This window comes from Microtus ochrogaster, chromosome 1, assembly GCF_000317375.1.
Source record: "Microtus ochrogaster isolate Prairie Vole_2 chromosome 1, MicOch1.0, whole genome shotgun sequence".
Taxonomy (NCBI): domain Eukaryota; kingdom Metazoa; phylum Chordata; class Mammalia; order Rodentia; family Cricetidae; genus Microtus; species Microtus ochrogaster.
This window is the reverse complement of record NC_022009.1, coordinates 77,298,023-77,324,991: the sequence shown is the minus strand read 5'-3', so window position 1 is coordinate 77,324,991 and position 26,969 is coordinate 77,298,023. Positions and strand designations below refer to the sequence as shown.

At 35.3% G+C, this 26,969-nt stretch overlaps 1 protein-coding gene across 9 annotated transcripts in view; it reads left to right on the top strand.

Moving 5' to 3' along the window:
* Dgkb (diacylglycerol kinase beta) overlaps positions 1–26,969 on the top strand; it is a 594,132-nt gene that overhangs the window by 322,475 nt on the left and 244,688 nt on the right. For all 9 annotated transcript variants that reach the window (XM_013347831.2, XM_013347829.1, XM_026782456.1 and 6 more), the window contains one exon: positions 15,844–15,908. In XM_013347831.2, the coding sequence (XP_013203285.1) occupies positions 15,844–15,908 (65 nt within the window). The remainder of the gene's footprint in view (positions 1–15,843; positions 15,909–26,969) is intronic.

Here is a 26,969-nt window from a genome sequence, read left to right as displayed (position 1 = left end):
TTCAATCATTGACCCATCATCATGACACATCACAACACAGTTACCTGGGAGAAATCATTTTAGTATTTAACCATTGGTTGACGACTAGAGAAACAGTCAAATTTCAGGAACCACCCACGAAACTTTCTATGCATCTTGAAAATAAAATCAGTTTCAAGATGATAAAGTTTCCATGGAAAGTGTATTGCTTTAATTAATTATCTTAAACTAAGTTTTGGATAATTTAATATAATTTCTCATTCATTTACCTATGTTGTGTGGTGGGGAGGGGTTATATACAGGTCACAGTACAAGCATAGTGCTCAAAGGAAAAGCAGGAGTCAGCTCTCTCATTCCACTATATGCCTCTCAGCATCTAACTTGAGTTGTCAGGTTTGGTGGCAAGTGCCTTTCCTGGCTGAGGCATCAACTCCATTTTTAATCATTTTTATTTCATACATTAAAATTTCTTACATACTTCAGAACACTTATTCATCTTAAAAACTCTATACAAAGAAGTGCTTAAACTTTCCAATGCATTAGCAATCACATAGCCCAGGGAGAAGAATGATATTCTTGGAATCACAAGGAAAAACTATAGGGGGAAACTAACAAGTTCAATTGTAGATATATCTTTGCTGTAAACCTCGAGCCACATTTCATTCTTCAATACTGAACTTTAATGAGTCCGGATAAGAAGCCAGTCAATGGATACCCATTTAGCTAGTGATAATATGAACCCCAGCTGATTGTCCTAGCAGCTGTGTGACTTCATTACCATTAGAAAGGCGTGCAGCCAAGCCAGCTGGTATCCAAACCAACTACTCCATGCGCAGAGCATATCTATTTGTTAGTTTACACATCAGAATTACACAGGCTCCATGAAAAGTTTGGAGCATAAAATAGAATCTGCATAAAGATTTAATTTAAAGGGTTTATCATTACTATGCCAAGTGCAGCTAGTTTGTTTTGCTTTTGTTATGATATAGTATATTGTGGTTGTTTTCGGTTCTTCCATAAATGCAGCCTACATGCAAAATTTGCATTTAGATACCAAACATAACTGCACATCATAATTTCCCAGTTAAGAAACCCTCTTTTTGGTTGTGTTTGTTTTAGTGCTTACAACAGTGCATTTTCGTTTTCTAAGGGAACTTTCATAGAAAGCAGTTTGGGGAACTTCTTAATAGCTAGTTCAGCTCACATCTGTCCCCTGCTCTGCACTTCCAATGCCACTCACCACCTACATTAGGCCTCTGCTCCCACTGCTTTGGACTTCTGCAATCATTTCCTAACAGGGCTTAGCTCTCTACTCTCTTGCATCTGAGTCTACATGACAATAATCTTGAACCTCACTCCAGTTCTCTACAGCAGTGCTTTCTAGTGTGGAGAACTACCTGGCCTTCATTAGAAACAATGGGAACCTAGAGGCAGGTGGAAGCAGAATCTAAGCCCCATCCATCACAGTGGATCCAAATACCTTTAGGAGCTAATGTTAGTCACACTACCCTTTTCAAACCACTTTTGTAAGAAGGGTACCATGTATCTTAATCTTTTTTTTTTTGCTTCAAGAATTCAATTTCCGGTTTAAGGAAAGGATTAATACTTTGAGATAAGTGCAAATGAATCAAAATGTCGATTACTATTTAAGTGTCACTATATGTCAAGACCACCTAAGCCATCAAGTGGTGGTAACAATGAGCTAAAGGTGTAATTCACAGTCATAGGGGAAGACTGGGGCAAGCACAATTGGAGGTGGGAGGAGACTCCCAGGTGATGGAGAAGTCCTGGCTGTGACCTTTGTTTGCTTTCTAGAAAGGGAGGGATTATGTTGAACTTTGAATGAATAAAATAAGCAGTAAGAGGGGTATGCAGTTATTTGAAATTATAGCTGGAATTATAAAACTCAAGACAATAAAAATTCACCATCATAGCGAATTATCAACCTAGTCAAAATTACAATTTGTTATACTTTTGTAAACTATATTCAAAGTTTCATTATCCATACACAGCCTTTTACTACAAAAAATACAATTTCAATAGTATTTCAAAATTACAAATGAATACTAAAGTGGCAATACAGCTGAGTTTCTTTTGTTTAATTATATCAACTGTCATGTGGTATACAACATCAAAGGCAATGGATTAAAAGGGCCACTCTATTTTATTCACAATTTTAGAACGTAAGAATTTTGAAAAAGCTCAATTTGATGTTTTGTGTGGTTTTGTTTTGTTTAAATCATGAACATTATTCCTGGTTGTTGCAGTTTAGAGAACTTATTCTCAAAATAGTTTCTTCACCAGCATGTCTGGATGTCTGTGCTAATTTCTCAAGTATGTGGCTCTCTCTCTCTCTCTCCCTCTCTCTCTCTCTCTCTATCTCTCTCTCTCTCTCTCCCTCTTTGTCTCTGTCAAAAAAGTATAACTGAGAAGGTTATGGAAATTCTAAAGTGAAAGTTAACTCCTAACAACTTCAGTTAAAAGCTTAAAGGCCTAGAAAGTGACTTTGCTAAATTATTTTAATGTAGCACAGACTTAAGGGAAAAATAAACTCTGTTTCAGTGAAGTGTGGCAGTATGATTATGTACGGAAAGAATGAGTAGCAGATACTACTCAAACAGTATACAGCAGCCACACTGTTGGCCACAAAATTTATTGCCATCATATATGCAAAATATGTGACCACTCCAGTTCCACTTTAAGATAGCACTTTTCTCTGAGGCTGGAATCCTATTACATAAATCACATCTAAGTATGAGTAGGACTCCTGCATGTACTATTTTAAGTACAGCTCTGTATGAATCAACCAGAAATAAAGACCAAATTATTAAGATGATGAATTATCTATATCCCAAATACACATCCACAATGAAATAGCATAGTAGCATACTAGCAAGAAATATTTCCATTTCAATTGTGGGGACACATGATTTCTGTTTTGCAGCCATTCTGATATCTATCTATATTAGTATATGTTGATTGTACCCAGAATATTGACAGAAACAATGTAAGCAGGAATATTTTACTTTGTTGCATGGTTTTAGAGAGATTGGTTAATGTTCCCATTGTCCCATGAATTAGAGTCCTAAAGTGAGAGGCAGATAAAGCTAGTCACGAAGTGGCCAACCATGAAGCAACAGAGGAGATACTAGCTATTTTCTTGCTCCCCCTTCATTACGTCTGGGCCCCAAGTCTATGGGATGGGTGTTCTTTACAGAACTTAATCTTCTCCAGAAATGCTCTTATGATCCCACCCAGATGTGCACCTCATTATCATTCTAGGTAATTCTTTATTCAGTCAAGTTGGCTAATCATTAGCCAGAATGACAAATATTGACAGATGGTTTTGTCATAGTTGTTGATTTAGCAATCCAGTGTGTTTTTCTAGAAACCATTCTTTAAACTTCTGGTTCTACTAAGTGAGTCATTACGTCATTGGTAGAAAGCAAAACAAACAAATAGAAAAAAAACATTAATTTCCTTAATGAGTACCCTCCCTGGTATCTTCCTGTAATGGGCTGTGGTTTGCACAACCTGTCTTCATTTTATTTTATCATCTCTACACTATTCAGTCAAGTTGGAAGAGATTTGAAAGTGTGCGTGCTTCCTATGTGTGAAACTATGAATAATGTCATTAGACAGTAGCTATACCATTTATCTCTTCCCAATAAAAGTTCCTCTATTTGTGGTGCCTGTGAGGTTCCTGTGGGAAATTTCCCTGACCATTCTTAAAAAACAGAAAAAGAAAAGCAAAATTGGTTCACTAATGGTGAGAGAGCCAGCCCTGTTGGGACAGAGTTTTCCTTGTATGCATAAGGACACGAGTTCCTCATCCAGACACCACTGTGTGTTTTAGACAGTCCTTGACTAAATTTGAGCCCTTTACAAAACATTATTTGTTTATAGCCTCTTCCCTTTCTGCCCCTCTTAGTTCCTATGTAACTGGGATGCACTATGTAGTTCCTTCTGAACTTTGATTTTATCTTAAGGAGTCCTTGCTAGGGAAGAACTGGGAAAGGAATATAATTTTATCCACTAGATGATGAAACACTGGCTCAATAATATTTCTCTAAGTTGTACTTTAAAACCCTAGAGACATTTTGATTCTCTCCAATCATTGAGTGAATGCATTTCTATGTCACACTTCCATTAGATATGAGGCTCCATGATCACACTTCCAATCTATATGAGGTTCCATGATCACACTTCCATTAGATATGAGGCTCCATGATCACACTTCTATTAGATATGAGGTGTCATGATCATATCACCATCTGATGTGAGGCACCATGAACATTCCCATTAGATAGCTTGTCTTTAAGATCTTGTGTACTATTTTAAAATGTTGATATCTTAATGGTGGTACAATAATTTAAAAGATGAAACTTTTCAAAATATATAAAAGTGTTATTTGATATATAACTTGTATATGCAGTTATTCTACTTGAGGGAAGACAATAACAAAAAGAGAGAGAGAGAAGAAATAAAAAGAAAAAAGAAAAAGAAGAAGAAATTTTATGCTTAAAATCTCTTCACCAGAGCCTGGAGAAATGTCCATATGTTCTGAGCTCTTACTTCTCTTACAGAACACTCTGGTTTGAGTAATAGCACTAACATCAGGTAGCTCACAAAAGTCTGCGTATTGTAGGTCCAGAGAATCTGGTTCTATCTCTGGCTACCATGGGCACATGTGTGGCATATACACCAACATACTCACATGTGTATTTTTTTAATCTTAAAAAAGTCTAATGCTAAACATATAGCAATTGTCTAATGAATAAATAAATGAGTAATAAGAAAATGAGCAATTTTAAGTACTAATGATATGAATATAAAATTTAGTTGGAATTTTAATAAGTACAATATGAAAAACTTTCAATCTTTAATTAAAACAATAACTTTTCAAAGAGCTTATAAACTAGGTAAATGCAGTTAAATGATAATATATAAACAAATTTCAAAATAACCATGTCTCGAAACACACACACACACACACACACACACACACACACACTAAAACCAAACAAAAAGCCCGTGTTAATTCATAGCAAATAAAGGTGTACTCTCACGATATTAAGGTATGAACTATTTGAGATAAGGACGCAGAGAAGGGGTATTTTTGATTGTGAGAAATCCTCCCAGGTCGGCAGAGTGCTTGAGTAACACAATTTTGACAAAATAGATTTAATTGTGAGGCCTCCGGAGGTAACCTATGGAAGAAGAAACGTCTTCCTCTCATTGTCATGAGCCTTAGATCTGAGTTAACGTGACATCACTTACGTTTTTTAGCATACAAAAAATAAAAATCATTCTGGCCTTTGTCCTACTACCCTGGGACAGGATTTGAACATCTTCTAGCATTTGCTTTCCAAAACCATGGTTTTCTTTACTGCTTACTGTGTGCTGAAGATATATTTTTCCATGTTCATCTCCATGGGACCCATTTCTGTTTTCCCCACCAATTACAAGCTTTCCAGTACATATGGACCAAAGAAGCCTTAATGTGAGTTGAGAAACTGTACCACAATATAAATTATAAGTAAATTTTGTCTATAAGAAGTAATATTGTTTCATACAGTTCCAGATTAGATTGGCTTTCTTTTATTTCCTGGCAAAAAGTTTATTAGTGTATAAAAAGATCTAACATGTAGTTGATAGAATGGTATACATTTTTTGGAAAATACCCATTAAACTGACAGTTCCTGAAAATTGCTTGCAATGGGTCTCAATAAAAAGTTATCGTCATATATAAAAAGATGCCTTAACCTTAAGTAAGAAGGCTTCCATTCTGCTCTTGGTTCCACTGGAATTCTGGGAAAGTTACTTCATTTTTCAGTCTATAAATTTGAATTTCTAATTACTTTTCAAGTTTTTCAAATTCCATGGTTTGTTATTTATCCCATTGTAAAAAAATTGTATTGGTATAATTATATAACACTATATGTTAATTAAGTTGGCTGTACTCATGTACCCTTAAAAGAGCAATTTAAGAAATGGGGCACTCGCATTTATGAATATACACTAATGAGATTTAAACACATTTCAGCAATGTCAGCATCGTTAATCAATGTTATTAAGGGAAATGTGTAAGAAGATAAACTTGCTTATCCAAAACAATATTTATTTGCTATAAAAGGTACTTGTCTAAAATTAAGGTGAAATTAATATTCTATCCAAAGCTAGGAAAAGGGTATGTATTTATCACATATTTTTAAATTAGAAGATCCTAATGAGAAAAATGATCCAAAATATCTAAATAGTTATAGGCTTCTTAAATATATGTTAATATTCATTAAGATGAATGTACAACATACATTATGCTTAACAGCATTTTATATTTATGTGTTTATTTCTATATATTTTTATTGGGAGGGTGTGCATTCCATGACACACATACGTAGAACAAAGGATAACAATGTACGGATCTCTTTTCCATTTCTACTATGTGTGTCTCAGGGATTGAACTCAGGTTGTGGTACTTTAGCCAGCACCTTTACCTGATAAGCCATCCTAGCAGGTTCTGTTTAGATTTTGATAGTATTAACGTACCAAATGGTCTTTCTAAGAATGACAGTCCATAAATGAAGTCAAATTTTTAGCATCCCAATAGTATTATGCGAATAATGTCATCCATCAAGAGTAGAAGGGGGCAATAGAACTGTTCAGACTAGCAACTGATTTTGCAGTATTGCACGATTTACCCAATATTGATGGGCTCAGTCTTGTCAATAAGTGAATAGTAATAACATCCTTCAGGAAGTTGGTGAGTGATTACTCTTCAGGGTGACATGGGAAAGCTCTACTTCCTGTCTAGGATCTCCCACCAGGTTGTACTCTCTGTCACACAGTAGGTCCTCTGATGGCTTCTGTTGCCTGGCTGCTATGTACCGAGCACTATATTGATCCACTCTATCAACGACTATTTGAAGAACTCAGGAGTATAGTAAAGCTGCCTAAAAAGTGTCTCTCTGGTGAAAGGGAAAATGGAGTTTTGGAATCTCATGTAGCATTACCTACAAAGTCCAACAATCTTAGTATAAGGCTAGTAATGAAACAGAGGATCTTCACTTTCTTACCATGTGCCTTCTAAAATTTATCTGGAAGCTTCCTCACACATGTTTAGAAATGTATTCCTACTAATGTGTTGACTCTTCATTCTCTGCATATGGGCCTGAAAAATAGCCAAAACAATGCACTAGTCATCAAATTATTATGAATGTTTGAAGGAACTCTACTCTTTTCTTCAATTTTCACTATTACTGTGAAAGAAAAGAATTTCAGGGTAATATCCATGCTCTGGAAGAATCTTTGATTCTTCCCATTAAGTTTTATGAAAGCTAAGTTATTAAAGAGATGAGATCTTTATAAGTGTAACTTTCCAATGTACAGACATAGATTAGAATTAATTTCATCATCTAAAAATCTAATTTGATGTGTGACATAGCAGGTGCTTATTAAACCTTCTTTAAGAAATAACCTCAAAGTAAGTTTGATAAGAATAACCATATATAATAATTGTGCCTTTATAGAGACTGCTATATAAATTATATATAATATAATATGGGTATATATATTATATTATATATTACTTAATATTCTGTGTGAAAGAAACCAAAAAAAACATTTTGGTATGGAAATAGAAGGCCCTTTGTACCAATCCATATCTTCCCTTGTTTTATATGCTACTAGATTGATCTTTGTTCATAAATCTATACACAAACTGCTCCAAGCAGTTATTAAACATTTGACCATATGGACATTGCTTTTACAATTTACATTGTAAATAGGGAAAGAAACAGCATGTACATGTTTGATAAAACACAGGCTCTGCTTCTAAAGTAAAGACAAGAAAATGCTACTTCAGGAAAATTTTAAAAAGCATACGTGTAGTTAGGTTAAATATTAATTTGAGTGTCAGCAATAATGGGTACCCACTTTATTTAAGGAAGTCATTAGTTCACTGTGTAGTCAATAAACATATTGATTAGAATTAATTCACTCCAAAAAGTCTCCAATAATTTTTAACCTCAGTTTTTCTCTTTAATGACTCCCAAACTGTTTTTCCCCTGAAGGAGGGGTCTTTAGTAACAAATTTGTAGTGATTCATTTTCCGATTGCAGATTAGGTATGTCACTGTTGTGTGGTTCACATGGTTCGAAGCATTTTCTCTGAGCTTCACTGTTCTTGTCTGGAGACTGTTTTCTCTCGCTCTGTTTCTAAGGTCTTTAGTAGCTGTTTTAAATAGACACTGCAGGCTGCTCAGAGGGTACTAATGAAGATATGTCCTAACTTTCTTTTGGCATTATAAATTTTGGACATCTGTTCTGACTCCTTATATGTGAAATAAAACTCATACCAGATAGTAGGATAAAGAAGGGGTTCATTATCCTAAATGTCATAACATTTGTTTGAATTATCATGTGTGTATTTTAAATGCTGAGATTGTCATCTTGGTCCTGTTTCATCTATTTGCAGCCCTTTGAGAAGACAATAGCCTGAACAAGTCTCTTTTCCACTGCATTAATAATTCAGGAGAAATAATTTACAATTTATATGTAATAAAAGTGAAATTGTTGTAGGTGAGGTATACAGTCTGGTAATTTCTAGAAGCATAAATATTTTACTGAGAAACATACCCTTTTAAAGCACAAAAGGTTTCTTGTTATAATGGCATTCTACTTAGTGACAAATAATGCATTTTAAAAAGCCATGTGTTGACCATTATTGTGGTTCTCTTTGTGTAATGGTATTATAGATTCTTATGTGTTCATTTATTAAAGTGCCCCCATTGTGTGTCTCAGGAAGAATTTGTCTCTGAATTCCATGGTGCCAGTGATTAGTGAACGCTCCATCAAGACCTTAGGGGTCAGCGTGAAATACACAAGGATATAATTGTTGAAGTTTTCTTTTAGGATATAAAGAACTGATAATTTGATTGTGATGATTGTGATGATGTCAACAATGTCAATCAGTTTAATTTAAAATACTCATCATTAGTTCTGCTTTTGCCAGAAGTTTGGAGGAGTATTACTGATCAAGTGTAACTAATGTTGAATATAACATCATGAATCACACACCCATTACGCTTGCAGATGCTAGTGATCTTAAATGTTGCTTATTGATGTTTTCCCTTTTCCAATATTAGATGAAAAAACAGCAGATAGTTTACTGGTAAAAACTGGTTTAACTAATCTCATGGAAGCAAGGCAGTGCTTTACAAATGTGCTGTTCTGAAAATCTGTAAATGTCAAAGGAGCTCTCTTCTTTCTGTTTGCTTTGCATATTTGGTAGAAAGTGAATGGGGTTTTGTCTTGCAAAACATTTCAATCCAACACACCCTTTAATACTTGTTTGTGAAGCCAGTTCCCTTTCTAAGGGACTCCATTAGTAATTTGACAAATGTAAAATATGAATGCTTAGTTTAAGTTTGTGTTGTTATATGTGTAAAAATGGATTTATTTTTTTTATCTCTGGGGCAGTGTGAGCTTCAATTCAATCATCAAATGTCAAACAATACACTACTTTTCAAAAATTAAACAGAGATTGTTTCACGTTGTTCATATGCCTTGAGTAAAACATCAGATGTCTGATTCATTTATAAAATAATAAATGAATAGATGATAAATTAATATAATGGAAAATATATCTTAAAGGCAAATTTTAAAGGCCACCATATTTTATTTGTGTACCAGTCCAACAAGGAGGAATATTTCCTTATAACTTTATCTAAAGCAATTTAATATATTTAAACCTTCAGAGAAGTTTAAACAATTAAACTGAGACTTTTGTTCTAAAGTAACTTTTTAGCTATACACAGGCTTACACATATGATATCAGATGATGGAATAGGCCTAAGGTGAAAATTCAGTCTAGTTCCTCTGGGTTACAGCTTTGTTTTGTATGAACTTTCCATGATGGAAGACATCATAATTGTGGAAGACTTTGTATTTGTAGCATGTATTGATGTATTAAGTTTGGATTACTATCTTTTCCTTTTGTCTTTAAATGGAAATATAGAGCCTGAAAGTCCATTTACAATTCATAATTTATTTAAACAAATAAAATTTTATACATATTTGGAATTCAATCCTAGAACTACTTTGCAAAATCTAATATAAAACTTGCGTTCAGAGTTGCTAAATATGCCCCTCAAAGTCTGCATAAATTAAGCATTCCAAGTGTATTTGTTAAAAATGATCATGATTGCATAAATACACAAAGATGATTCTAATTTTCTCAAATTTGACTATGGTTAACATAACATGCTACAATGGGCAAAACTAAAATTATATTTTCAACTTCATTCAAGTTTGACTATGGTATTGTGCTCCTAAAACTTTTTTTATATGTACTACTATTGAATATAGACTATCAAAATAATTTTCACATGTTGACAACTATTCCAACTTTTTGTGTTGAACATTGATTCTTATTTTGGGGTTACTAGTAGGAGTACTTTAATATTAAATCACTTAGATATTCAGAAATAAGAAATAAGATATTATAAAATAAAAGTAAGCAAACCCAATCTAATCATGTTTATATGTGACTCGGCTTCTAGAAGCATATTTAAAGAACAGAAGAGTGACAGCATGATGAAGAACTCTTCCATACCAAACTTTGTGTATAAAATTTTGTGGCATGAATTCATTACTGTAGAGTTTATTTACGTGTCATGACCAGGACAAGTCTATGGGTATAAACATAAACATTTAGAAAGCAATTTGACAAGGTAACTATCATCTAAATTATAACCTAAAAGATTCCCTATCACCACCTCAGCCATGGGCTTTTGGATATGGTAGAGGCATGAAATTGCTTCCTGTTAGCCCTGTATGAAATACTCTCAGTCAATGAAGATTCAAAATTCAAGTCAGACCTGGGAAAGTCTTTGAAAATATTTTATCTCATGGACTGTCAAGAATAACCAAATATCTGCCAAGAGAAGAGTAGACAATCAACTCCAAGATAAAACCGAATCATGCCTGTATTTACATATGCGTATGTGAGCATTGAATGTGTTGTATGTGTGATCATGATTGTATGAAAACACATGTCCGTACAGATGAACATACATTCACCCATAAGCAGAGGCTTATGTTCTGAGGGTTTTTTTATTTGATTATGAATAGCTAGATGGATGGAAGAAAGGAAGGATGGGTGAATAGATAGGTAGGTTGATGATAGATAGACAGACAGACAGACAGATAGATAGATAGATAGATAGATATTAAGGAAAAACGATTAATTTGAACCCAGAATTCTCCCTTTCAGCTAGTCTAGCTGGTCAACTTGTTCTTCCTGGTATGAAGCCAAATCATCCAAATTGAGCTCTGTTCATCACACTTACATGGCCAGCACTTCCCACCTTGAGCTGTTGCCCGAGTGCTCAAGTCTGCACTATTTTATATGTTTCTTCTCCTGATACATTTTGTCAGGAAAAATAAACGCATGTGTAACAGGTTTCACAGAACAACTGTTTTAAATATTTAAAACTACAAAACGGATAAACAAATGAAACATCTGAGCAGCTTCTACAGAAATGAAATTTGAAGGCTATTTTGGACAATATTTGAATTTGATAGATGGGCTCCAGCAGAATGCTTAATTTTTATTTATGTTTTCTTTTGATATTGCTGTTATGTGGACCTTTCTTCTCCTGTCCATTCTCTAGTCTCTCTAGGCTTTAATTTTGAACTATCTGGTTTCTCTTCAATTAGGCAGCCATCTTGGTATTTATTTTATTCTCTTCGGTATGTCTCTACAAGGTGTGATCTGGATAGGTGATATTCTTCTCTCCCCCTCCTCTCTCTTCATAGACCATGAGGAACTACAGTTTTGTCTCATATTGTGTGTTACTCCAGAAAGTCAGTCTGAAAATGGAGGTATATTTCCAGAACACAGAGAAAGGGCAGAGTTAGTTGAACAAATGCAGCAAGAGGGGAATTGGAGATGACTGACTGACCCTTCCTATCCTTCCACAGAACTGTAGGCATTGTAGCACTAAGTGTCATTGCCAACAATAGTTGGTCACTATTGCTGATATTTCCTAGAACACACACTTCCCCACAAAGGTTGAAGTTCTAAGCAATGTTTTTATCATCACGTTTTCAGATTATTTAGTATTTTTTCCGAGAATTATATCTACTTGTAAGCAAGGTTGTGGTGGTGAATGAAAAAAACAAAACAAAACAGTACTTGGACACCCATTAGCATTTACAAAGCCCCTCAGGATTCATTTGTTAAGCGTCGGGCAGATGGCTATCCAAATGAAATGAAAGCTAAGTAAACACACGATGAGCTGTCATTTTGAGATCTCTTATTCAAATCAATCAAGCTATAAATAAAATTATCTTAAATATAAAGAATATAATCCTGTTTGAACAGTATTCCTATAATAAAGCTTGGATCTTTCAGGAAGTATGCCTTACAGGTAGGCAGAACATGACCGTCTATTGTCTACATATAGACATGTATACTCAAGGTTCTGTTGTAGCTGTTCTGTTTGATGACTTATGATATAGAGTTCATAAATCAAATAAAGAAGGCCAATTACATGGATTGCTACCAAGCCTTATGATCAGAATTCAAGCTCTGGACCCTACTGGTGGAAGGAAAGAACCAACTGAATTTCCCTGTACTGTGAAAACATACACACATAAAAATAAATTAATATATGTAAATATATCTAATCTTAATTGAACCATTTCACTTTAAACACTGAAACACAAATCTGGTAGACTGTTTCCTAATTTCTCATAAAATAACATACACATCAAAGTAGCTATGCAAGTTTGCATTCCCACCAAGTTATATATATAATTCTTATTTCATATATAAGTGTCACTCTGTTCTATAGCATGGTCACAGAAAAATTACATGACCATAACAAACTTCAGTGAACTGCTCTAAATTGTGGAAAATTGCAAAATTAAAAATAATGAAATGCTAATAGCAGTTTGTCATCATACTGTACAAAATTGTCTCTCAGTTAGGGTAATTTGATTGTAACAATATAGAAATAGAAATAACATTGTAGAAAAACATTAAGGAAAGAATAACTAAACTAGACATGGTTAGAAACTGAATATGCATTCATATACAAAAATTGTTTTATTTAATATGTACTTATACATGGATAACTACTTCATCCATTCAAAAAGTACACTGAAGCTACTGCTTAAATAAAACTGAACAGTAAATTTATTTTCCTTTAATGGACTTGATATATTTACTTTTTACTTCTTAAATTTAGCTTAAAATAAAATTAAGTTAAAATAAAACTTTATAAGTTAAGGAAATAATGAAATCAACTTAAAAGCCAGAAAATGTATACTTAAAAATTATGCAATATAATAAGCATGGTTTAGCATCAAATTTCCTGTCAGCAATGTTCTAGCATGTTCATGAATCACAGGAGCATCCTGACTAAATAAAATTTGCTGTTTTGAATCCCTGCACTTCGTCTCCAGCACTGCAGAGTGGATGTATTTCCTGTAAGTATAAGAAAGCTGTGGCTCTGGATGCAAAACCAATTTGTTGAAAGACGCAATGGCCTGGAACTCCAAACCTGCTCTGAATTCAGTTATCTGAGCTCAGAAGGTGAAGTGAAGCTGATTTGAGTTGTTCCCTCAACATGGGGGCAGAATGGGCAAAATTAAAATGCCATGTTTGCATTTCCTTACTTTATTTCTCATTAGAGAGTCATACGTATCTCCAAAATAATGGCTGCTGAGCAAGTTGGCAGCAGCTGGCAGTATTCCTTCAGGCCCCTTGGGGCAGTGCCAGAGGTTCAGAGTCTCTAGCAAATTTGGGCTGAATTCTCATCCAAATGAACACCTGCTACCCTTGTCCAGTCCCAGCCTTGCCCCGCACAAGGCCAGCTCTCTTTGTGGTGGAATCCATTCAAAGGGAGAAAGCCTGCAGTGTTCCCTACTTAGTTTTCTTTCCCTCTCCTTTTACTAAGTGGTCAATTGCCTGAGTATCTTGGAGATGGAGATAATACTAAGTTTATCTTTGGCTCGTTGGCATGAGAATCTTCTACATTAGGAGTTTACTCAATTATATTCCTGTCTATTTAAATATTTTTTTGATTTCCTTCCTTATTTCTATTTCTCTATCAAGCTTAAGTTCTTTTTGAGATTTTTATTGCAAAAGTACTTACTTTACAGAAAATCACCCTACATGATTTGCAACAGGACAAAACCAAATAATTCAAATAAAAACGAATTCAACGATGTTCTCCCAATGGGCCAGAAGTGTCAACCATTCACTCTCTTAGTCCTTGATTTCTATGCTTTTGCTTTTGTGTAATTATTTGTTGGTTTTTTGCAGTTAGTTGGTTCTTCAAGGTCATTTTACATTCAAGTAGGAATAAACTTAAGACAAACGCTTTTTAAAAACAATTACTAATCAAAGAGCATATGTATCACAGAAACTCAAGTTTAATTTTCCATATAACTTTGTAACACCATAAGATAGATATGTAACCTAAAATGTTACTAAGACATATTAGTATTTATAAAATTGCTACAAAATATGCAAACTTTACCTTTGAAATGTCCACTATGTTGTCCGTTTTATTTTTGTTTTAAAATTATGTGTTAGAAAATCAATCAATAAAAAGTTTTCTCAGTAATTTTTATTGTAAATGTTCTTTCAATACTCATCTATCTACAATTTTATACCCTTTTCTTGTAAAATAAATTCAGTTATTTGACAATTGCTTAGGTGTAAGATGTATCTAAATAGCTGCAGCTTGCTCTTTCTTGCAGAGAGAGCCTTTCAGCCGTCTGCATCCCTTGGACCCTCTTGTTGGGCTTTGTGCTTTGTTATGCATGAGCAAACACATTCGCCTTTTCATTTCATTCATTAGACTTTTAATCCTTGATTAGTGTTTTCAAGATTCCCTCAAATATACAACTTCTTTATTTCTTCTGTGTTAGTTTTCCTTCTCTTTTGTCTTCACTCTGAAGCAAACTTAGAATTGAATCACAAAAGTTCTTTTCTATTAAAAAGATTGGTAAATATATTAGCTTCTCATTTGAGTGATTAATTATGTGTTGCTGGAGAATGGGAAAGTATCTCCTTACTTGGAATAATAGGACTGTTTTTAATACTGGTCTAAATGGTCTGTACTCCAAAACTTGGGTTACAGCCCTCCGCCAATCTCACACATCCAGTGTAACTCTTGTCTTAGAGAGAATGGCTGGATTACCAAAAAGAAAGTGGTACCCATTAGGGCTCAGAGCTGTTGTATTTAGCATCTGAGAGATGAGTTAGAATTGTCAAGATTTCTTTGTGCCCTTCTCTTTGCTGGCTTTCTCTGTTACAGATGGGTCAGAAGGCTATGTGTGTTATGACCAGTTATCAATCAGACATCTGGGGCATGCTGAGCAAACTCAGAAACCAAAGGTTCCATTGCTTTACTGGTTCCCAGCCTCACTGTCTTCTTACCCACAGTTGACCTCCAAGGATCAGGAACTTCTCTGCTGGATGACTTTCCCACTTAACTCGTCTCTTTTACTCTTGTTTAGAAATACTTTCGACTGCTCTCTGACCTTATGACAAAATGTGGGATTTTAAGCAGAATTTAAGCATGGAGCCAAACCCAGGAATTAAAAGATACATAAATTCAATAGGAATTAATTTCTTATATAATTATAAGAAATGTCTAGCTTTGACATGTTTTTATAATCATTCTTTCTTGGACTTCACACGGGTAGTACATATTTCATTAATTTCAGAATATCTTCTTGTAAATAGCATTGTAAAAACAGAATTGATGAAAAAGTCTTGTTTATTACTTTATATTTCTACAAGATAATAAAATCACAACTATCCCTCCCCCATTTCTTCTTTTAGGATGCTTCCATTGCACACAGATTCCATATCATGAGAGAAAAACACCCAGAGAAATTCAACAGCCGGTAAGGCAACAACTGATGGATTTTTAATTTTGATTGCTATTGGTAATTATGTCGTTATAGAAGATCACTATGTGGTGTACACCCTTTCCATGAAAGGGTTGGATTAAGTTCCGTTTAGGTGTTCACATTTAGATAGAAGTAAAATTGAATGTGTTTTTCTTTTTAGTTTTTCATAGTGCTATAGTGCAGAATGCAGTGGGTATCATGTCTATTTCAATTTCATGTGCTTTAAAGTAAATATTTAAAGTATGTCGAAAGTGAAAATCACACATACTACAAGCCTTTGCATGGCTCAGTAAGTGGAGCTGCTCATTCTCCATCCTATGGGAAAACACAGTTCTGGTTTGATAATTTGATAACTTTGAGTGATCTTATATATGCTGGTGTCTCGGGTTGCTACCCTTTGAACCACCATCCCATATTTGCTTCAAGTAAATGCCAGTAAAAATCACCTTTCCAACAACCTCAAGAGCAGAAATGTAGACAGCGACCTTTGTCCTTAATCGGAGAAACAGGAAAAACTTGGCCTCCCTAGCTTTGATTCTTCGGGGGAAATATGGCCTCTACCCTAGAAAAATGGGGAAAAGTATTAAATTGCCTTCTGTTCTTATTATCCTCATTGTTACCTGGTATTTCATATTGTGAGAAGACCATAATCTTTATATCTGTAAGGACATTATATGAATTTCTATATTGTTATTAAAAGCCAAGGACTCTGTTCTCTATATTGGCTAAGTGGATCCTTAGCCATGAATACTGCATGCAATTTAGTCAATACGTATCTAAATGCTAATTTCACCATACACTAGTACTTGACATAATTTTCTTATGTAAAAACAAATTTATAAACATAAATGCTATAAAGATATATTTCAAAAGTTAAGTCTTATTTTTTTATTTATTTATTAAAGATCTCCGTCTCTTCCCCGCCACAGTCTCCCATTTCCCTCCCCTCCCCCAATCAAGTCCCCTGCCTCCTCAGCAGCAGGATAAATAAAAACATCCATATAAAAACCTACTCTTTGAACGACCATCCCTTATTAGCTACAAGTAAAGGCTGGCAGAAACAAAAATAAGCTTGGCAAAAAGGAAATCAGAGAGGAAATTAACACTTACAGTGGTTTCAAAATAAATAAATAAATCCCTAGGAAAGCTCTAACTGATGATGTGAATGTCTTCTAAGCACTAGAGAGAGAAAATGAGAAACCACTAGATGGTGAAAAGACCTCCGACATTCATTGATTGGAAAAAAAATCGATATTTTAAAAGTATCTACATTACCTAGCATTACCTACAAATTAAATGCAGACTCCATCAAAATTACAAGACTGTTTCTACTGAATCAGGAGAAGCAATCCTAAAATTCATATTGCAGCATCAAAGATCTCAACCTGCCAAAACAATCCTGGGAAGGAACAGCATTGTTGAAGGCACAGTGATGCCTGATCTCTAACTATACTCTAGAGGTATATTTACAAAGCCAGCACAAATAAAGAGTAGTGAACAAGCCAAAACAAATAAACAGATATAAAAGAAAAGTAGGAGCTCACAGAGTCTGAACCAACAACCAGAGAAAGCATTTACTGCCTCAGATACCTCTCCAGTCTATGAACACTCATCATTTATCTTAAAGGATGGCCTGTAAGGGGAAACCAGAAGGTGCAGATTTGCTACTTGTGTGCTGCTCAAAGTAGTGACTAAATGTGGTCTTGCCTCTAGGGGATTCACGGACGACACTGTTTTTAGAGAACTCCACAGTGCTTTGAGGACAAGGGGCGGGAGCTCCTGTCACAGACAGAGGAGCGAAACATGAGCGTTGGAATTTTCATTGCTAGCTTTTCCTTTTTTAAATATTCATTTTCTACCACATATATCTACTCTTAAGAAGACTGTTTGTCTCTGTAGTTTCCAAATTTTTATCTGTCTATTTATTTCAGTTTCATTAGATTTCTTCAATCCAAAGATCAAAATTTTGAAAAATGTTGGCAAGTCCTAAATGTATAGATCAGAACATACAATTGATAAATGCTTTAAGACAGAAGCCATCTCTCTCGCTTCAGGTCAAGTATGTGCATTCTTGCCTATAATTCTGGAGGTGGCTTTCACTTAAAACATTTAGGCGATTCTCTAAGTTCTACTACAAAAATTCAAAATATAAATGTGTTCTGAGAAGTTTCTGTGAGGAAGCAAATTATACATAAAACAATTGGATCTTCCAGGGCAGACATGGATTTCAACACTGAGGCAAGCTCAGTCATAGTTACTAACAAACGTATTTTCAAAAACTTGCAAATGAGTTCTTAGAAATGATGCTAGTGACAGTGTCTCTGGTCAGAGCTCACGTCACAAGGATTCGCCTGCCACTACTGCCATGCTCCAGCATGAACACTTTGAAATTCATTATATATATATATATATATACATATATATATATGTATATATACACACACACACACATATACATACATACATATATATATCGTAGATAACACTAGATTTCTAAAATTTACTTAAGGAAATTAATTGCATATATATATTCCTGCTCCCTATGCTTCTTACAGTAGGAATGGAAAGAATTTGGAAAGATAATGATTTTCTGTTGCTTAAAAAGCACTCTTTGCAAGGCTCATATCTTATTCTTTCCAAGTTCCTGGAAAGATCTAAGTTAACAGTTAAAATGTAACACACTCCCTGTCTGCTGAAACTTTAAAATAAAACCGAAAGTATATAAAGACTTCTCAGATTTAGACTAAAGGAAAAATAGTGTTTGAAGTACACATGTTAATACAATTTAAAACCATATGTTACATAATATTGGTATTTGAAATATAAATATAACTTGTCTGTGAGTGTCTACAATCATTTTCAAGCTGTTGTGATTTCGCAGATAGTTCACATCTTCTGGTTATATTTAGAATACTTTAAGTTCTTGTTTTTAAGGAAAGAACATTAATAATTGTTCACTAGCCACACTAATGTGTGTTTCTAAATATCCGATAATTGTGCAGCCCTAATTTTTTTTTAAAAAAATTTAAATGCTAGGAGCAAAAATGACTGAATATTGAAAGAAATTACAAGTTGGGTGAAATCATCTTTGCCAAAGGTTTTGGTTATATTTCAGGTGTTTTCATTCACTTGAGTTGATGGAATTAATTTACCTTCTTAATGCAGTGTAACTAAAACCTCTTTCTTGGCGTGAACTAAACAGATCAGCCAGGAAACACTAAGATAACTGAATATAATTGTTTTAAATCCACACTGAACATTATAAGTATTTGGTCTCTGATTTAATTGATGAGACATAGTTTTCGTCACTTGACAGGAACTAGAGTCACTTTAAGGACAAATCTGTGAGCATATCTGCAAAAGATTTTCTAGATGAGGTTAATGAAGGTACAGGATTCATACATAAGTGTAAGTGGCAGCATTCCAAGGGGTGGGCTCCCAGATTACTACAAGGGAGAGAGCTGGTCTACATCAGCTTTCATCTCTCTCTGCTTCTCAGTGTAGACTCAGTGTGACCAGCTGCCTCCCCTTCTTGCCCCATCTTCCTGCGTATTAAAGGACCACGTTCCTGTGAGCTGTGAATCAAAATCAGTCTTTCCTCTGTCTTAAAACTGTTTCTTAACAGGTATTCTGTTGCATTAATGGAGAATGTAAATACTATGAAAAAGGGATAATGGGAACGAAACCGTTGCTGAGATGAGCCTGATCATATTGTTTTTAAGATTTTGGAACTGGTTTGAGGGAGGAAAGCAGAAGATTTTGCAGCTGCAGGCAGGTTAAAGAATCCCTAAAATGCTGGGAATAGAAGGAACTTAAGAGGGAGACTGGAGAAGGTAAGCACGATGAAGGAAATGTAACCATGAAGGCCTGACTCCTGCCAATCAGAGACAAGCAGGAATTGGAGGGGGGGGCAGGCATAGAGGATATTCTATTTATTTACTTACTCATTTATTTAAATCTTTCTTAATTTTACATACCAATCCCAGTTCTCTCTCCCTCCTCCAGCTCCCCCACCTTCCTCCCACCCCACCACCCATTTATTTCTCACAGAGGGTAAAGGCTCCCTTGGGGAGTCAACAAAGTCTATTGAATCACTGAGGCAGGACCAAGGCCCTTCTCCCTGTTTCTAGACTGAGCAATGTATTCCTCCATAGGGAATGAGCGGTTCCATGCTCACTGCCCAAGACACATAACTGCCATCCAAATTCAGAAGGCCTAGAGCCGTCCTATGCAGGATCCCCAATTGTCAGTCCAAAGTCACTGAACTCCCACTAGCTCAGCTCAGCTGTTTCTGTGGGTTTTCTCCATCCTGGTCTTGACCCCTTTGCTCCTACGGTCACCCTTTCCTCTCTGTGACTGGACTCCATGTGCTCAGCCTAGTGCTTCACTGCGAATCTCTGCACCTGCTTCCATCATTTACTGGATGAAGGTTCTACGATGACAATTAAGGTAGTCATCAATCTGCATATAAGTGAAGGGCAGTTAAGGCAACCCCTTCCACCATTACTTAGGTTCTTACCTTGGGTCATCCTTGTGGATTCCTGGGAATTTTCCTCGTGCCAGGTTTTGCCCTAACCCCCAAATGGGTGCCTCTGTCAAGGTATCTCTTTCCTTGCTCTCCCTCTCTGTCCCTCCCCCAACTCGAGCTTCCTAGTACCTCACATTCTCCTACCCCGTCCTTCTCCTCTTCTACGCTCCACCTTCCCCTTATATTCACACTTTACTCGGGATACCTTGTCTATTTCCCCTTCCCAGCGGGCCCATGTATGTCTCTCTCAGGGTCCTACTTGTTTCCTGGCTTCTGCCAGACAAGAACTTAACAGAGAAATAAAAGAGCTAAGAGATATTATAATTCAATGGGTTTAATAGACAACTATAGAACATTCCACCCAAACACAAAAATAGATATCTTCTTCTCAACACCTCATAGAACCTTCTCTAAAATGGACCACATACTCAGAAACAAAGCAACCCCAAAAGATAGAAAAAAATGGAATTACCCCCTGTATCTTATCAGATCACATGACTTAAGGTTAGAATTCACTAACAACACTAATTGCAGAAAGCCCAAAAACTCATGGAAGTTGAACAATGCTCAGCAGAATTATCACTGGCTATGATATTGACTCTCAATTTGATGAGAACTACAAGCAACTTGGAGACAAATCTCTGGGAATATCTGTGAAGGATTTCTACATTAGTTAAGTGAAGTGGGAAGACTAAGCTTAGGTAGCTTGATTGCACAGGTGAAGCTGTCAGATTGTAGAAAACAGAGGAAGACGGCTGAGCGAGAGTCCCCAGTACTTTCTGCTTCCTGACTCAGTATGACCAGCTGTATTACCTTCTTGCTGATAGGCCAGCCTGCCTTGAAGGACTGGATTCCTGTGTAGTGTAAACTAAAGAAACTCTTTCTCCCTTAATTTGCTCTTGCCAGGAATTATGTCACAGCATCAAGGGAAGGAGCTGCTACACATTTATAAATTAGTTTGACCTTTTTATTTTCCAATTAGTTGGCTAGCCATGTGTAATTATCACCCACGTACTAAGATTTACTTGGTACTGTATCCATGTACAAAGTATCATCCCCTATATGTCATACATATACATCTATGTATGCATATATTTCTATTTTGTAAATTGAATAGCATGCGGTATTCATTTATTTCTTAAAGTCAGCCAAATTCATCTCTAAAAAGTATTGTCTGTCTGAAAAGATATATTATTGAAACAGTATTTTATTAGTCAAAATAAATAGCTCATAAATCATACTTATTGATTTTTAAAATGCCAACAGCCATGCATTCTTTGAACTGTGTGGATAATGTTTATCCAGTCTTAACTGAGAATGGACATTATTCTGTATATTCTATATTCCATTAAATATTGGAAATTATAATGTACAAGATAAAGAGAAGCAAAAATATATCCATTCTTAAACTTTCTTCTTTGCTGTAATAGTAAAAGTAGAAAGAAAAAATAATAAAATAGATGATTATTAATTATTTTTCACTAATTAATCAATACATTTTCCCGTCCCCATCACACTTTTCCCTCCTCTCCCTTCAGTCCCTCCCTCTAATCCCCCTCATTTACTCTCTCTCCCTTCCCTTCAGAAAAGTCCAGTCCTGTATATCAGGCAGCCATAGCACATCAAGCTACAGCAAGACTAGGCACCTCCTCTGCTATTAAGGCTGGGAAAGGCAGTAGGAGGAAAGGGTCCTAAGGGCAGGCAACAGAGTCAGAGACAGCCACAGATCCCTCAAGCAGAAGTCCCACAAGAGGACCAAATCATGCAGAGGGAACATGTTTAGAGGGCCCAGTTCAAAGCCTTGAATGTGTTGTTACTTATCTAAACAGAAAAAAAAATCTAATTGAGACTTTCTGATGAAGTACGAAGTTGAAAGTAAAGAAAAGCTTCAGTGAGTTGGGGAGTGACCTGGAGTTACGGTGTGCTTGCCTAGTATGTACACAGCTAGCATTAACATTTCATCCATCACACTAGAAAAACATTTTAGTCATGTCAATATGATGTAGCACAACCAAGCAATTCTATTCTATAAAGCACCATTGAGAGTTGTTTGCTGACTTGAATTAATTAAATTTTGAAGCACAAAAAATATTCAAGTTTTTCATTAATATCATCGTTCTATATTTATATATTTAGAATTGAGTTTTGCATTGCTATATGTGCACTACATTCAAAATAAAATAAGTGAGAATAAAAAGGAATCTATTTCTTATGTGTTTTGTAAAGTATTTTGTGTCTACATTTTCTGCCTACTGGAACCCATTTATGTTCTTTAAAAATATACATACTCATTTTCCACCTTATTTGGCATGAGTGCTTAATTTTATCCTCCATACAAAATTCATTGAACATGTCTCTGAAAAAAAACATTATTAAATCAGTTTTTCTACATGTATCATATCTTGTTTGCAATGAATACCTTAGTAGATACATACATGATTAATTTACACAGTGATATGGGCATATCATGCTACATGGATGTGTATTTTCCATGCATATATTTCCTAAGAAATTCTACTTTCATATCATTATACTTTTGCAATAATTATCATGCTTATTCTACTTCTAATATAATAGTATTAGGATAGCTTATAAACCATGCCATTCTTTTCATAGGTTTTCATTTGTGTATTAAAAGTATAGATATAGTGTTTGAATTGAACAAATAAAAATATGAGTGGATCAATGAGCAGAGCCCTGCATGCAAAGGTCAATGGGTTCTTCTTCTGCAGCCCTCATTATTATTTGCTGAATTCATTACCTAAATTCAATCTTCACCTTCTAGGTGTTGAAAGACTTGCTTGAGAGGTAGCTGCTTTGATAGAGTCTATGAGCTCTCAGGGATGAATAAGGATGAAATTTAGCAGTTTTTCATCCTTCTTTGTTTCTTGCCGGAAATACTCTCCTCTTCCCCATTCACTCCTTTCTTCTTGTCACCGAAGTACACCAAGAAAGATGACTGAATGTTCCGGATTTAGATGATATGCTGCTGCTGGTTGTCATCCAACTAGATGGTGAGTCTGGAGAATCCCCACGTAAATGGGAATCTGAACTTAAGGTTATGGAGAGAAATTTTCAGAGATTCCCATAAAGAAATTAACCATAGGTGACCCTACATTGACACTGTACAGAAGAAAATTAGGTTGTGAATGCCCAGGTTTAGGTGCCCAGAGAGAACTAAGGAATATATATTAAAGTGAGGGTTGTATATACTTATACATCCTCCAACTGAGGTAAAAAAAAAATATTTCTGGTTTCTGTTTACAAGATACCTAGAATTCATTTGTATGGTTTCTATACAAATATTTTAAATGTTTTTCCTTGATTTTCGTGTACTGTTCTTATGGTTTATGTTTGATCTTACATGATTTCCATGTGATATATTCAAATATTTTATGTTTACACTTTCTAAGAAAATTAAACATGGATACAAGATTAAAAAACAGAAATAGCTAATTCAAAGACCTCCTTCTAAAATCCACAAAAATTATCTAAGTATTTCCTTATAAGGAATGTGCTTAACTACTAAAAGTAGTTTTTGAAAAACAAATCTACTTGGTAGTATAGTTTCTATACTTAAGATGAAATTTTTGAAAAATATTTATAAAATGAAAACACCAAGTAAACACAAATTGTTCCTAACAGTCTGACAGCAAACAAATGTAAAATATATATAAAAACCTATGCTATAAATGTAATTTTCATCCTTAAGTATAAATTATTCTGTAGTAAATTAAAAGCTAAAACTAACTTAAGCAGCAGTTAAAAATCCTTCCCCCTTTTTTTGGCCATGACCTTTACCCTAATTTATCAAGTATTTCTTGTACTTAAGTCACAGAACTCTGTCCTTGTGTTCTGACCTACCCTGTTGGTTAGCATCAGCTGAGTTCTATTTATTTATTTATTTATTCTGTTTTTTCGAGACAGGGTTTCTCTGTAGCTTTGGAGCCTGTCCTGGAACTCCCTTTGTAGACCAGGCTGGCCTCGAACTCACAGAGATCCGCCTGTCTCTGCCTCCCGAGTGCTGGGATTACAGGTGTGCGCCACCACTGCCCGGCATCAGCTGAATTCTAACAAGATCAAATGGTGTTCTTGGCATGCAAGAGATTCTCTAAATTAATACACAAGGAACAACTGGCTCTGGGAAACGAGCATACTTCTGTGATTAATATTGATGGCAATATTGTTTTCTTCTCTTGTTCACAGGTAATCTAGAGCCAGCACTTATAATTTAATTGATTAGAGTTCATTTTTTATTTTCTTAAAGTATATAATCTTGGTGTTATCTCAGTAAGTTGATTCGACAAGAAGTGCACCTAATTTCTCGTGTCTAGATGCATGGGGATTCGTGATATATTCAGTAATATAATGAAAGTATCTTGTAACTTTTCAGGAATAAGACCAATCGATACTTCATAGAAATTATCCCAGGGAACAATGTGAAGACCCCTCCTGTGATGTTTCTTTCCAGGGTATATTAAATATAAAATAAGTCTATCTTGAACTATTTCCAAAGAGGTTAATCACCTCATTATAAGGTAATCTTACCTAGAAAGTAATCCCCTGCCATAGTTAATTGGAACTAATTAGGTGCTTTTGGCTGCTTCTGGCTGTACCTAAGCACTAATTACTAATACCTTTCTGATGGAGAAAATGTGCTTATGTGGGCATCTTCAACATCTCTTTCTCTCTGCACAGAAATAATTCTAACAAATACTAAGTTTGAATGGCTGTTTTTCTCTTGGAAAAAGGGTGATTCCCTCACTGAAATTGTTCTTTGAAAATAAAGTACTATTTTCAGGCCGCATTTTCTTCTCTGGATTTTACATGAACAACATGTACATTAAGTAGAGTATCTAACCCAGGCAACCCTGATGCCTCTCTGGACTGAGTTCAATTAATCTGAAAATGTAAAGAACACATCTTCTTAGTGGGCCAAGTGTCTGGAAAGATTAAGAAAGCAATAACTATAAAGCTTCAACTTGCTGTGTCATTTTCCAGATTCTCAGAGCTGCCTTCCAACTCTGCCCTTCGGTAAAAAATGTTTAAGTAGTGATTACCAAATATGAAACTGCCAATATGTTTTAGCAATCATTGTTTATGACCTTACTTGCTTCAAACTAAAACTTCTGCCATCTAGCTCATCCATTTTATTCTCAGTACACTCAAATTCACGCAGCCTTTCTCTTCCTCCTTCTTTGATTGTCACTTGAGAACTTGAGTTAGTCTCCAGGGCCACACTTGCTGTCATGATGGACTGTAATAAGTAGAAACTCAGATAGGCATAGGGCAGCAGCCCCTGCTCCGAAACTGACTGCTGGCCACTCATGCCCAGGTGCTGGAAGCCCAGTAGGTCCGTCTATCCTGCATTTGCAAAAGGCCTAAAGAAAACAGCAAATATTTACTTTTGCCTTGGGTATATCACAGATGACGGCAGATGTTGCTCAGTTGGTAGAGACTCTGGTTAGCAGGTAGAGAGCCATGAATGTGATCTTTATCCACCAAATAAAACTAAGTGTGATAGTACAGATGTGTGGAGTTGAAAGCAGCGGGTCATAGATCAAGCTCATACTCAGCTACACAAGAATTCAAGCCTAAACTGACTGTGTGTGTGTGTGTGTGTGTGTGTGTGTGTGTGTGTGTAGATAGATGATAGGTGGATAGATAGATAGATAGATAGATAGATAGATAGATAGATAGATAGATAGATAGACAGACAGACAGATAGATATGCCTTTGTTCATGGAGTCATAGGAAACAGCAGATTTTATGCAGTAAGGATAAGGAAATACATCTGTGGAAGAAAAAAGTGCTGATTGTTGCCTTGCTTAGCAACTGCTGAGAGCACGGATTAGAAAGGCAGGAGAATGGATAGGGAAGCGTGCACATGCAGGGTGGATGAAAACAGTGCCAACCGACAGGTCAAAACAGAGGAAAGGTTGCACTTGGGGTGAAGAGGATGATGAGGAGTCAAAGTGCATGTCTGTTGACTATGAGATAGGGGAGCACAATCCAGGCCAATGCCGTGGACCCCAGAGCTTATTGAACAGCCATTAGGTGACCTGCCTGCTGGAGCCTATCCTCTGCTGCCATAAAGGGATCACTTTGGTTCCATTATTTGCAAACTTGGAATGACTCCAAGTAGCTTGGCCCAGCTTACTTAACTGAACATGGTTATTTGAAATGCCATAAATGTAGAGCATTTGAGATACTAATTTAAAATGGTTGCCAAATTATATTATATATACTTTCAGGAAAATTAAGCATATGTTGTGATTGTTCATTTTTAATATATCAAAACCAATGTATTTGAATAATTTTGTTTTAATGTATTTAGCAGAATTTCTTATTAATAAAGAGTACAAATTTATCATTTTTCTGTTATTTTAATATAAGTAATGTAGGAGTATAATTTTATTGTGGTCTCCAATGTGTATTTGTGCATAAATGTTGGAGTTCAATATAAAATATATATTATTAGTAAGTTTCCCAATATGTGAAAGAGGGAGAGGGAGGAAATTAGGAAA